Below are 14,997 nucleotides of genomic sequence, written 5' to 3'. Positions count from 1 at the left end.
GAGAGAGAGAGAGAGAGGGAGGGAGGGAGGGAGAGAGAGAGAGAGAGAGAGCGCCACCCAAATATATGCTGTCTACAAGAGACTCACTTTAGATTTAAAGACACACACACCTGAATGTGAAATAATGGAAAAAATATTACATGCAATTGGTAATAAAAAGAGCAGAGGGGTAGTCATACTTATATTATACAAAATAAGTAAAAAACTGTCAAGAGAGAAAGAATGACATATAATGATGAGTCACTTCATCACAAAGGCATAACAATTATTAATACATATGCATCCATCATCAAGGCATGCAAATATATAGAGTAAACATTGACAGCAATGAAGGTAGAAATTAACAATAGTAGGATATTTCCTCACCCCACTCTCTATAATGTACAGAACTTCTAGGCAGAAGATCAATAAAGAAACAGAGAACTTCAAAAACACAGTGGACCAAATATCCTAGAAGACATATACAGAACATTCCACTCAACAGCACGAGAATATATATTCTTCTGAGGTGCACATGGAACATTCTCTGGGATGGATAAAATTCTAAGTTACAAAACAAATCTTACCAAATTTAAGAAGACTGAAATAATGGCAAACACATTTTCCAGTCACAAAGAAAGCGAAGTAGAAATTAATAGCAGAAGGAAAATGGAGACTTCACAAATATGTGGAAATTAAGCAACATGATCCTGAACAATCAATGGGTCCAAAAAAAAGCAAAAAGGAAACTGGACAATAATTTGAGACCAACAATAATGGACACACAATATGCCAAAACTTATGGAAGGAAACAAAAGCAGTACCAATAGGCAAGTTTATGGCAAGAAAAACATTAGAAAAGAAGGAAGATTTAAATAAACAACGTATTTTTACACCAGATAAAGAACAAAGTAATGCAAAGTTAGCACAGGAAAGACACAATAAAGATTAGAGCAGAAATAAATGAAATAGAGAAATGAAAATCTAATTAAAGGTTAGAGCAGAAATACATGAAATAGAGAAATGAAAAAAAAACCCAAAAATTTTTTTTCAAAAGATGAACAAAATTGACAATCCTTTAGCTAGATTAAGAAAAAAATAGAGAACATTCAAATAAAAAAAAATCAGAAATGAAACAGGAGGCATTGCAATTGATGCCACATAAACTAAAAGGATTCTAAGAAACTATTATGAACAATTATACACCAACAAATTGGGAAACCTAGAAGAAAGGGATAAATTACTAGAAATCTATAATCTACCAAGACTGAAGTATGAACCTATAATCTACCAAGACTGAAGTATGGAGAGTTAGAAAATCTGAAAGGATCTATCATAATAAGTGCATTGAATCTGTAATGAAAACCCTTCCAACAAAGGAAAGTTTAGGACCAGATGGCTTCACCAGCGAATTCTACCTAACAGTTAAACGACTAACGCCAGTCATTCTCAAACTCTTCCAAAAAATTGAAGAGGAGGGAACAGTTCCAAACTCATTTTACACGGCCAGCATGACCCTGATATCAAAACCAGAAAACAGTACTATGAGAAAACTACTTGCCAATATCCATTATGGGCATAAATGCAAAAACTCTAAACAAAATGATAGCAAACTGAATTCAACAGTACATTAAAAAGATCATATACAGTGACCAAGTGAGATACATCCTTGGGATGTAAAGGTGGTTCAACTATGAAAATCAGTCAAAGTGATAAAACACATTAACAGATCAAAGGATAAAAATTACACGAACACCTCAACAGATGCAGGAAAGCGATGAAATTCAATATCCTTTCATGATAAAAAACCCTCAAATGAGAAACAGTTTCAAATGATCTTATATGTAGAAAACCTAAAGATTCCCCAAAAGCCTATTAGAATAAACAAATTCAGCAAAGTTGCAGGATACAAAATCCACCATCAGTTCGATTTCTATACACTAACCATAAACAACCTGAAAAGGAAATGATTAATATCATTCACAACAGCATCAAAAAGTAGTAGAAAAATACTTGAGAACAAGCTTGATCAAAAAGGCAAAAGACATATACACTGAAAACTATAAAACACTGCTGAAAGAAACTAAAGAAGACACAAATAAATGAAAAGACATTCCACGTTCAGGGATTCAAAGATTAAACGTTACTAAAATGTCCATACTGCCTATAGTGACCTACATATTCAATAAAATCCCTATGAACATCCCAGTGGGATTTTTTGCAGAAACAGAAAAAAAAATTCTAAAATTTATGCGTAATCACAAGACTCTGAATAAGCCATAAACGATACTGAAAAAGAAGACCAAAGCTGTAGGCCTCACATTCCTGATTTCAAAACATATTACCAAGCTACAATACCAAATCAATATGGTTCTGGCATAAAGACAGAAACATGCATAGATCAACAGAATGGAACACAGAGCTGAGATAAATTCAACACATATATGGGGGAAGCTGGAACCCTTAAGTACTGTTGTTCAGATATAAAATGCTACACTGCTTTGGAAAACCATATGGAGTTTCTTCAAAAAACTGAAAACGGAACCATATGACCCCACAGTCCCACTTCTGGGTATTTATCCACAAGAAATGAAATCAGGATCTTGAAGAGATATTTGCACTCCATTTGCGCCTCATTATGGCATCACTCACAATAGCCAAAAGGTGGCAACAACCTAAGTGTTCACTGAAGGATGAATAAAGAATATGTACTACAGTAGGCTCCCCTTATCTCTCCATGCGGGATGCGTTCTAAGACCCCCAGTGGACGCCTGAAATTTTGAATAGTCCCAGACCCTATATATAGATGACCCTTTAACAAAATGGGCTTGAACTGTATAGATCCACTAAAATGCGGATTGTTTTCCATCAAACGAGGACCGATAATTCGGCACTTGTGGGGCATGAAACCCGACTATGCAGAAGCCCGCTTTTCTTATACGTGGATTCTACAGGGCTGACTGCAGGACTTGAGTACGTGGGGACTTTGGTATATAAGGGAGGTCCTGGAGCTGATCCCCTGTGTGCATGGAGGGATGACTGTATACTATGTTTTTCCTATACATATCTATCTAAGATAAAATTTAATTTATAAATTAGTCACAGTAAGAGATTAACCACAATAATTAATAATAAAATAGAACAATGATAACAATATGCCACCATCATTGTTCTCTGGGGGCTATTATTAAGTAAAATAAGGGTTACCTGAACACAAACACTGCGATAATTGGACAGCTGATCTCATCACAGAGATGTCTATTAAGTGACTAAAGGATAGGCGAATATTGGATGGCTATGCTGGACAAAGGGGTGATTCACATCTGGTCAGGATGGAGCAGGATTGAGAAAGATTTCATTATGCTACTGGGAACAGCATGCAATTTAAAATTTAAAATAGTTTATTTCTGGAATTCTCCAATGAATATTTTTTAACATTAGCAAACAAGCTACAGAAAGTGAAACCACAGATAAGAGAGACTACTGTATATACATACACTGGACCTCGTTTAATCACTTCATCAAATTTAGTGGATTTATCCGCTTTGCTTTTACCTTTTGCAAGTAAAGAACTGTTCCCTTCAGTACAGCATAAAAGGTTTTCCATCCTCGTTTTCCTCTTGGAGCTAGAAAGGGGGAAAAATGTAAAATTTTATTTGACATCAGCATTTTAGAAAGAGAATCTAAATGATCAACATGGTGACAGTGTTTCAATATTCTACCTAGCTACCAAAACTAGTAACAATAAGAACTAAATTTTTCTGAGCCTGATGGTATACCAGGCAGCATTCTAAAATGTTTTCCATATACGATCTTAATATTTACAAGGATCCTACCAAGTTGGTACTATTGCTTTCTTCTTCTTACAAAACTGAAACACAGGGCAATAACTTGCTAATGGTCCCACAACTAGGGAGAAGAGAAGGCTGAAAAGCCAGGTAGCACGCCTGACTACAGACTGGGTAAGCACAGGAGGCATACTGGATATACATAGCAATCCAAGAGAAAGCTTAAAAAGCTCATGTACCAGAGTGCTTTATAGCTTCTTCAACGATTCTAGGAATGATAAAGTAGTCTCAGAATATGAAAGGACTGCTTTTGGCATTTCTCCCACACCTCCCCCAAACAGACTGCAAGTTTAATTATTATTACTGCTATTGCAACCTGTGCATATCTCTACTGAGAATCTTGCTGTAATGTACTATTTTTGTCTAAATGTCTCTTTCACTAGACTATGAATGTCTTGATAGGAGGTATCCTTCATCTTTAGAATTCACTAAACCTAGCACAGTGCAAGGCAGACATTAAACACAATCATACAAATTCTCCAAATAAATGAATCCTTTCAGAAATCCTTAAATTTCTTCTGTTTATATTTTCCTGGATATAAAGTAGATTTTCTCTATTGACTTACGTAAAAGCTTACAAATTGTCCTCAAGTAAAAAGCATTAGATTAGCAAAACAGTATAGGATTTACTATCTTAATAAAATTAAAATCTGTAACTGGAAAATGTTATTGCTTGAACGTCATTTTTCTAAACATGTCTGCCGAAATAGACAGGGAGAGCCATTTACTCATGCTCTGTATCAAACACTTGGCTGTCTGTAGTCCGTCTTTAACTTGGATACCTGATTACATTAGAAAGTACAATATTGTTAATCAAATCCTTTAAATCTCTTTTGACTGAATACTCAAGAATTCTTAGACTTGGAACTAGGTGAATAGCCACTTACACAACACAGGCAATCCTGCCAACACCATATTGAGATATCCACCTGGCAAGAAAGGAGTCAAAATATCCGCCCTGCAGGTTTGCAAGGAAGATAAGAAATATCAGCCCTTCTGTCTTCACTAGGTGAGGCTTAAAGGTATACTAAAAATATATATAACCAAAAAAAAAAAAAAAAAAGATAACCATACATCATGTGTAATAGAAACATTCACTACATTGTTCAACAGATGTGAAATTCTGATACTGCTCACATGAGCACTGTGCACACAGAAGGGCCCAGGGCCGAGAGGGCTGCTGCAGAGCAGGACCCCAGGCGGCATGGTGTGCAGGAGGCACCTGACCTGAAAGCAGACCCACTGGTTTCCAGACCCTTCACAATCTCACCTGGTCTGAAACCTATCCTCCCACCCACCAGCCCCTAATAAGTCACTCTACTGCGCTGTACTTCAGCTGTACTTTAGCTTTGTTTTAAAATGTGGGTAATTCCTAGAACTTAAGGCAAAGCACTGGCTAATGCTGGTATGGAACCTAGAGAAAATCTTTTTGTTTTCAACAGAGGAGCCATAGGTCCAGAAGTATGAAGGCTTTCCCCAAGCTCTGCAGCTAATTTATTGGCATCTTGAGATCCCTTTAGTTTAAAAATCTATACATCTATGTTTCTACTTTTGCAGTAAATCTATGAATCCAAATACACGTTTACAAAATTTTAAAGTTCTTTCTCCTTACTACACTAAGCCTACTAGAAACAGATTCCAAAGAGCTCTCCAAGTGAAATGTGATTTTAAAAGTCACTCATGAGTGACTAATACTCACTAAGTCAGTTACTTAGTAACTGACTTACTTATTGTACTCACTTACTGTACTCTCTACTTTTCTATTTCCCACAGAAGTATACAACTTAACCTTATCTTTGGCTAGTTACAATTTAGTTATCTAACACATGGATGAAACAACCTATAATCCTCCCAAAAAGATAACTAGAGAGCAATTATTCACCAGTATTTAGCTGGTGTGCTATAAAAGCACTGCTCTAAGTGCTCTGACATGTATTAATCCATTTAACTCACACCATAATGATAGGAGTAAGGTACTATTGATACTTCCATCTTACATGAGACAGATGGGTGCCAACAAGCAGAATTCAGGGGAAGAAGGGACCACCATGCACTGTGGGCTGGGAAGGCCCTCTAAAGCAGGTGCAACTGCTCTGATTTGACAACCACACATACAGTGCCGCTGTTGCCATCAGACGCTTGGGGAGGCTCTTCAGGTAAAACACAATGAGCTGGACATTAATGAATCACAAGCACTGGTCCTCATCATGAGGACTGTAGAAAGAGTTAAAGTGATTTCACAGCATGTGTGTTATTAAACACACAGAGCTCCGTAAAGAGTTGTAATTTCATAAAATGAACTTGATGAGAGGAAGAGTGAGAAGAGTGAGATTAACGACAGGAAGCCTAATGTAGCAACTGACAGGCTTTAACTACAAGGGCAGTGGGGAATCAATAGGCTGACATCCTTTAATATCTAGGTATCTTACATGAGAAAGTGTTTACTGAGTTTGATTAAAAGACACCATTTTACATGTAAGCCCATCTTTTCACTGCAGTTTTTACTATGCATGCTTCAGGTCCGAAGACAATCAATTGCTCTCCTTCTTAAAAATACAAGAACCTTGTAGGGTTTTCATTCCAATAATCTGCCTCTAACCTTACTTTAGCTTTTTTTTTTGGTGTGTTTGTTTTAGTGCTACTGAAACAGACATCATTGTTTTTCTGTAACAATCTACTGTCAGTTTGATGTTTACTTTTATCTTTATTGATTACTTCTTTTTGTATCTCAGATTGTTTTCTGGAGGCCGTTTTCAATTACTTCTTGAAGTCTACCCTTAGAAGTTCCTTTAGTGAGGAGGGTCTTCTGGTGGTCAATCTTCCTCTATTTTTGTTCGCATAATAAATGTCCTTATTTCATTAAAATTCTAAGTTGATAACTGCTTTTTCTTATGAAGATATTTCACTATCTTTTGGCTAACACCACTGTTGCAGTGTTGCTAGTGTTTAGATCTGTGTGCCCAACCAAATCTCACGTTCAACTGCAATCCCCAGTGTTGGAGGTGCAGCCTGGTGGGAGATAATTGGACCATGGGGGTGGTTTCTCATGAATGGTTTAGCACCATCCCCTTCTCGTGACAGTGAGTGAGTGAGTGCTCATGAGATCTGATTTTGTTTAAAAGTGTGTAGCACCTCCCCCACTTTGCTTGCTCCTTCTCTGGCCATTTGAAGTGCTGTTCCCCCTTCACTTTCAGCCATGACTGTAAGTTTCCTGAAGCCTTCCCAGAAGCTGAACAGACGCCAACATCATGCTTCCTGTACAGCCTGCAGACCCATGAGCCAATTAAACCTCTTCTTATAAATTACCCAGTCTCAGGTTTTCTTTATAGCAATTTGAAAATGGACTAATACAGAAAATTGGTACTGTGAAGCGAGGCATTGCTTATAAAGATACCTGAAAATATGAAAGCAACTTTGCAACTGGATAACAATCAGAGGTTGGAAGAGTGTGGAGGGCTCAGAATACAGGAAGATGAGTGAAAGTCTGGAACTTCCTAGAGACCAGATGAATGGTTATGACCAAAATGCTGCCAGTGATATGGACAGCAAAGGCAAGGCTAACAAGGACTCAGATGGAAATGAGGAACTTATTGGGAACTGGAGTACAAATCACTTTTGTTATGACTTACCAAAGAACATGGCTTGCATTATGCCCTTGCCCTCGGGATCTGTGTAACTTTGAACTTGAGAGTGATTATTTAGGGTACCTGGTAGAAGAAATTTCTAAGTAGGAAAAGTGCTCAAGATGTGGCCTGGCTGTTCCTAACACCCTATGCTCATATGTGTGAGCAAAAAAATGACCTAAAATTGGTATTTAAAAGAGAAGCAGAGCATAAATGTTTGGAAAACTTGGAGCCTGGCCATGTGGTAGAAAAGAAAGGCCTATTTTCAGAAGAGGAATTCAAGTAGGTTGCAGAAATTTGCACAAATTAAAAAGCGTCCAAGTGATAACAGCCAAGACAATGCGGACATGGCCTTGAAAGTATTTCAGAGACCTTCACAGCAGCCCCTCTTGAGGCCTAGAAGGGAAGAATGGTTTCATGGGCCAGAGCCAGGACAATGCTGCCCTGTGAAGCCTTGGGACACTGCTCCTTGCATCCCAGCCTCTCCAGGTTCAGCCACAACTCAGAGGGACCTGGGTACAGCTTGGGCTGCTGCTACAGAACATGTAGGTGATAAACTTTGGTGGCTTCCACATGGCTTTGAGCCTGTGTCTACACAGAGGGCAAGAACTGAGGCCTGGGAGTCTCCGCCTAGATTTCACAGGATATATGAAAAGTCTGGATGTACAGGCAGAAGACTGCTGTAGTGGTGGAGCGCTGAGAGAGAACTTTCTACTAGAGCAGTGTGGAGGGCAAATGTAGGGTTAAAGCCCTCACACAGAGTCCCCACTGGGGTGCTACCTAGTGGAGCTGTGAGAAAAGGGCCACCATCCTCCAGACCCCAGAATGGTAGAGCCACTGACAGCTTGCACCATATGTCTGGAAAAACTGCAGGCACTCAATGCCATCCCGTGAGAGCAGCTGCAAGGGCTGAACCCTGCAAAGCCACAGAGGCAGAGCTGCCCAAGGTTGTGGGAGCCTACCCCTCATACCAGTGTGCCCTGGATGTCAGACATGGAGCCCAAGGACAATTTTTTGGAGCTTTAAAATTTAATGACTGGCCTTCTGGGTTTCAGACTTGTGTGGGGCCTGTAGCCCCTTTCTTTTGGCCCATATATTCCTTTTGGAAGGCAAATATTTTCCCAATGTCTGTATCCCCATTGTATCTTGGGAGTAGTTAACTTGTTTTTCATTTTATAGGTTCATAGGTGGAAGGAACTAGCCTTGTCTCAGATGATACTTTGGACTTTGGATTTCTGACTTAATGGTAGAACAAGACTTTGGGGACTGTTGGGAAGGCATGATTGTATTTTGCAATGTGAGAAGGACATGATATTTGGGAGGGGACTGGGGTGGAATGATACAGTTTAGGTCTGTGTCCCCACCCAAATCTCGTGTTAAAGTGTAATTTCCAGTATTGGAGATGCGGCCTCATGGGAGGTAATTGGATCATGACTCAACAATGGTTGAGCACCACCCGCTTGGTGCTGTTCTCATGATAGTGAATGAGCACTCATGAGATCTGGTTGTTTAAAAGTGTGGAGCACCCCCCTTCTCTTGCTCCTCTGGCCATGTGAAGTGGTGCTCCCCCTTTACCTTCTACCATAATTGTAAGTTTCCTGAGGCCTTCCCAGAAGCTGAGCAGATGCCAGCATCATGCTTCCTGTACAGCCTGTGGATCTGTGAGCCAATTAAACTACTTTACAAATTACCCAGTCTCAGGTATTTCTTTAGATCAGTGTGTGAATGGACTAATACAGATTTCTACCCTGAGTATAAGTACTATGTCTAAGCATGGGTTTCTTTTAATTTATACAGACTGGTGTTCTTTGAGCTTCCTATATATTATTCTGAAAAACCTATAGACATATCTTTGAATACTGTCTCTCCTCTATCGTCTTCATGATTGTAACTTAACACTCCATTCTAACTTCTCACTTCATTCCACTTGTGACTTATCCACTCTTTCATATTCTCCATCTCTCTGTACTTCTGTGCTAAATGCTGTATAATTTTATCTCCGGTACTGGCAGGCCACCTAGATCCAAAAATGCCCTAAAGGCTTAGCATTCCCAGGGTTAGCCACCTCCCCACATTTGTACTCATGCTTTATTCCTGGCCTAACAGGATTTCCCTTTCATTGTTACAGGCTTATCCATTCAGATAAGTTATTTAAAAATATTTCATCTATCGTTTTTAGATGTTTTATTATGGGAGAGTTTCAGAATCTGTAGGCCATTGCATTGCAAAAAATAGATTCTCTATTGCATTTTTCTTTCCTTCATTTTATAAAAAGGGAAGAATTTATTCACAAACTTTGTTATCTAGGAAGAATTCATTTGGAGCAGGATGCAGGAGGTATTGTGGGGTGAGAACAAGGAGAGAAACTGGAACAAGGAGTATCAGAAAGGAAATTATTACAATAGGTGAGATAAGAGAAAAAGGCCAGAACATGAATAGAGGCATACAATAAATTAAGATAAAATGGAAGGAAAGGGGAAAGGCATTAACATTAACTGAGCATCTACACTGCAGCACTCTGGGTGTTGGGCTAGCATTACACATATACATTCTATGTGTTCCAAACAATCTTTTCAGGTAGGTATTATTGTCTCTTTACGTCCCCATTATTAACTATATTTGCAATTCTGAAAGATAGAGTATGCTCCCAAGGAAGCCACCCATCTAAGGATTTCAAAGCTACTGTACAGGATAATTAAGGAAACATGTTTTAAGGATACATTAAGTAGAAAATATCCAGGTGACAATTCTTTGCAGTGGTCGGTCTGCTACTCCTGTTAGGTGGGTGCTGAAGGCAGGAAGGCAGATGATGAGATGAGAGGGAAATATAACCAGGTACTTTCTCTAATCTCACTCAACTATAGGACCTTCAAAGGCATCCCTGCTCATGACTACAGATCTCAGAACAGAGGCACAGTCTCTGTGCCTGCCCTCTCAGGTGCTCCCAGCTCGACATTTCTGCAGAAAAATTATCTAATATTAATAATAATTACAGTAGTAGTAATAGCATGGCAAATGATTGCTGAACACATACTGTTTTAAGTAATGTTCCACTATTTGACCTGTATAAACAAAAGCCCATAAGTCTATGAGGGATCCAAGGTTATAACCTCCATCTCACAGATGTGGAATCTATGACCACCTTCCTCCCATGTTCTACGAGCTGGCACCTCTTGTTTCCCCACAGCACTGGGCACTTTCACTCTGGTTGCCATACAGGGAAAGACAAGCTAAACCAGATTTGGGAGGCAATGTCTTGGATAAATCTGGGATAGAGGAGTGATATTAAAATTATTTAAGAGCTGAGGCTGGGCATGGTGGATCATGCCTGTAATCCCAGCCCGTAATAAGACTCTGTTGCTACCCCCCAAAAAAAAAAAAAAAAAAAAAAGCCAGGTGTATTAGTACATTCTCACATTGCTAATAAAAATATACCTACAACTGGGTAATTTATAAAGGGAAGAGGTTTAACTGACTTACAGTTCAGCATGGCTGGTGATGCCTCAGGAAATGTATAATCATGGCAGAAGGGGAAACAAATATGTCCTTCTTCACATGGCAGCAGCAAGGAGAAGTGCTGAGCAAAAAGGTGAAAAGCCCCCTATAAAGCCATCAGACCTCAGGAGAACTCACTATCACGAGAACAGTATGGGGGTGATGGCCCCCACAATTCAGTTACCTTCCACCAGGTGGGAACTACAATTCAGGACGAGATTTGGGTGGGGACACAGCCAAACCGTATCACCAGGCATGCTGGGGCCTGCCTATATTCCCAGCTACTTGGGAGGCTGAAGTAGGAGGAATGTTGCAGTCCAGGAGGTTGAGGCTGCAGGGAGCCATGATCGTGCCACTGGATTCCATCCCGGGTGACAAAGTGAGACCCTGTCTCAAAAAAAATAAATTATTTGAGTTGATTCAGGAGTGACCTTGAGCTATTGGGAAAAGCACTGTTCCAGTCAGACTGAAGGAACACCCACAGTAAACAGTCTGTACCAGTACACAGTCTCTGAGCATCAGCTCTGGCTTAGGGGCTGCTTCCTGACCACGATGGGTGAAAATAAAAAATGAATAAAACCAACAAGCTGCTGTGATTGTTATTCTGAGTCACACTCGCATACACATGAGGACCACCTTTCTGTAACAAAATACTGGCAGTTCCTCCAAAGATGGGTGATACTGGAGCCATCACTGAATGTTCAATATCACAAACCAGTTATTATTTTCTGTTTATTACCAATTTGAAGAAACATATTTGGAAATATAAAGTACAGTGAATAATATTTTGGCTTCAATTATTACCACTGATACTTGTAAAATAGTGAAATGCTGAACGGGGAATGAAAGGACAGTGTCACCCCTCCTTCATAAAGAGGAAGGTATAAAATATTTCTAAACAATAAAATTTTCAGTAAAGAGTAATGATGGATTTATGTCAGAAAAGTTTTTTTTTTTTAATCCATCAAAAGGTATAAGCTTCATGCAGAAGTTTACATTTGCATGCTACACTCTCCAACTTTTCTTCTCAACTGAACGGGAAATGGATTGTGTTTAATATTTTACTGTTCCAATTTTCTATTTCATTCAAATGGCAGAGTATTTGTTCCTACATCAAAATCTTGTCCTGTTTTTGACCACTCATCTTTCTAGGTTCCCTAATCATCTATTTTTTTCCTTTCCTCATATTTAATATCAGAGCGTCATAATACACACAGAAAAACGTAGTATGCACAGTGCCTATTTTTTTCATTTAACACACTAATCTTTATTTCCTGTCTGTTGTCTTGAAAATATTCTCCCATTGTGCCACGTAAAATGACAAAAATATCATTTTATTCCCCACAGAGGGGAGAGAGAGAGGTAGCCATACATACACTAACGAGAAGTAAATTCTTTTTCAGGGCCTCATGAAATGTCTTGGCAGGAAGGCCGACAACACAAATCCTGCCAGGCCAAGAAAGAGGTATGTGGGGTTGAGGTAGTTCTAATGCAAAATACCTTGAATTTCCTTAGGTTAATGGAGAGATATTCATAATATAAAGCAATCCCAATGATGGCATTCCAAAATAAATCCAGCACTTTGATGAACTTGAAAACAAAGGTATACTCAGAAGTTCTGTACTACTATAAATGAGACATCATCTATACTAGCTGTAAAAAGCACAAGGCATTTTTAAGACTGTTCTATTTTCCCAGTGATAGAACTAAACAACTTAAATCTTTAAAACAAAAATCCTTCAAGTATGTATCCTAAAGCATGAAGAAACAGGCTACCCTGGTAAGAAGGGAGTTCTGAAGTTCCAATCAATGACACAGTTGAAGATACAACTCACGCAAGGAGGAGTCCGCTTTCGCAATTGATGTGCAAAGAATTTAAATCAGTTCATAGATGACAGACTCACAGATGACTAAGTGAAGTTAAGGGTAATCCTGTATATTAACCTCTAACTTTCTTTTACAAAATATCCTCAGGCATCACAAGACATTCTATTAAATCTTAATTAATAGAGCAGCTCAGGCACTTTTAGATTACGGCTTGAAGCAATCAAGTCCAAGCCGAGCACAGGAAAATTCGCCATTCGGCTATGAGTCACACAGTATTCAGCAAGAGATAGTATTAATTATCCCTGGTTTATAGCAGAGTGGTAGGAACTAAAACAGTACTATTACTACTATATATTCCTAATCACTTATCTCTGAAACACTTAAGGCAATTTACACATTACAAAAAAATCACTTAATCCTTATAGTCTTTCTCTTTTATAAAAGGATGCTTTGTCAACTCTATTTTATAAAGGAAAAAAAACTAGGGCAGCCTTATAGGGCCTGTTAAAGCAAACTAAACATGGCCTAAGAAGGACTCTGTACTTCTATATTTGAGTCCTTGTGGATGAACTGCAACCAAACTTAATAGGTAGACAAGACTGAAAACCTAACTTAGGAGTATGCACCTGTAACAACACCTGAGTCTTGGCCAATCCCAGCGGCCGTACTTCAACCACTCATACAGTGCAGAGCGTTTAAACTGTATTCAAATAAGGCACGTGCTGAACTGTAACCAACTGAGTTGTTTCTGTACCTCACTTCTAATTTCTGTAGGTCATTTTCCTTTTTTTTGTCTATAAATTTGTTCTGACTATGAGGCATCCTTGGAGTCTCTCTGAATCTGCTGTGGTTCTGGGGGCTGCCTGATTGATGAATCATTCATTGCTCAATTAAACTCCTTTAAACTTAATTGGGTTGAAGCTTTTCTTTTAACAGAACCTACACCTATTTTTTTTTCCAGAAAATTATTTCCTTTTTTATACAATAGGAACCAATGTGTATTTTGATAGAGAATAGAAAATGAAAACAAAGAGAATTTTAAGAATATTCTATCCAAAGTGTCCCCCAGTGGGGTGATATTCATTCTGGATATGGCTCTATTCCTATAAGAGGTCTCAAGACTTTTACACTAAAATGTTCTGAAATGGCAGAAAGTATCACAAACTGGGAGCTAGGCACTTAGATTTTCTGTACACCATGATGCCCACTATTTCTCTGCTTTTGGACCAGTAATCTAAACATCTCTGGTTAAAAATCTATATAACGTGCCATAATTACTTTATAATGTTGTTGAGTTAATCTAGGCACGTAAGATTATTAGGACACAGACCCAACCCCTAAAGAATTTACATACACAGGAAGTAACATTAACAATGAAAGTTAATTTAACATGATAAACTGTATAAACTAAATGGTAGAATGGCACTAACCTAAGAGAATCACAGTGGGGACTCCAGGAGTTAAAATGAGGAGGAAGTCATTATTCTGCTCATGAACAGGACTTAGAGGTTAGAGAACACTTTAAATGAGGGTGGACTTTAATGTAAGATTTTAAAAACAGAAACAAAAAACATAGGTTTTTCTTTTAACCTTCACCTTTTGTACAGTATGTTAGCAGCAAGACATGGAATCAAAATGTGGATCCTAATTTTGGAAGTCTCATTAACATTACAAATTACCATCATTCTTTAGCAAGACAACCTGAGAACAACAGTAAACAGATGATTTTTTATTTTTTAAGAAGAAACATTTTAGAACCAGAGAACCTGGTTTGAGATACTGGCTTCACCTGAGTGACCTTCGGCAAGTCACTCAGCCAATTCTATGCTTTACTTTCATCCTGTATAAAACACAGGTTTTCTGAGACTTATATGAGTTAATATATGCAAGTCCTTTGGATTTTGTTTTTTTTAATTAAAGATACTGTCTGCTAAAGAAAAAGATTTGTCTGCATCAAATTTTCATGCTAAAACTGAAGAAAATGCATCAAATTTTCATGCTAAAACACAAAGAAAGATATTTTTTCTCACTTCTGTGAAAATAAGCAATTTAAATCTAAGTTGCTGGAACTTTAAAATATTAGAGCCTTAAGGGAATGTGATTATGGGACCTGGATCATGTTAACAGGCAGCTGTAACCTAGGAAGCTGTAAGCTTTGCTTCTCCGATTGTTTGTCTGATTACAGATTAGCCTTTTTCCTTATCTACACTGTTTTTTTTTTTTTT

At 38.4% G+C, this 14,997-nt stretch overlaps 1 protein-coding gene across 1 annotated transcript in view; it reads right to left on the bottom strand.

Annotated features, from left to right (window-relative positions):
- The window catches only part of PSD3 (pleckstrin and Sec7 domain containing 3), a 274,984-nt gene that overhangs the window by 65,854 nt on the left and 194,133 nt on the right, over positions 1-14,997 (bottom strand). The window contains exon 9 of the mRNA XM_011934855.1: positions 3,535-3,605. Within this exon, the coding sequence (XP_011790245.1) occupies positions 3,535-3,605 (71 nt within the window). The remainder of the gene's footprint in view (positions 1-3,534; positions 3,606-14,997) is intronic.

Source organism: Colobus angolensis, unplaced genomic scaffold (assembly GCF_000951035.1).
Source record: "Colobus angolensis palliatus isolate OR3802 unplaced genomic scaffold, Cang.pa_1.0 Scaffold14, whole genome shotgun sequence".
Taxonomy (NCBI): Eukaryota; Metazoa; Chordata; class Mammalia; order Primates; family Cercopithecidae; genus Colobus; species Colobus angolensis.
This window is presented reverse-complemented; position numbering and strand designations above follow the sequence as displayed.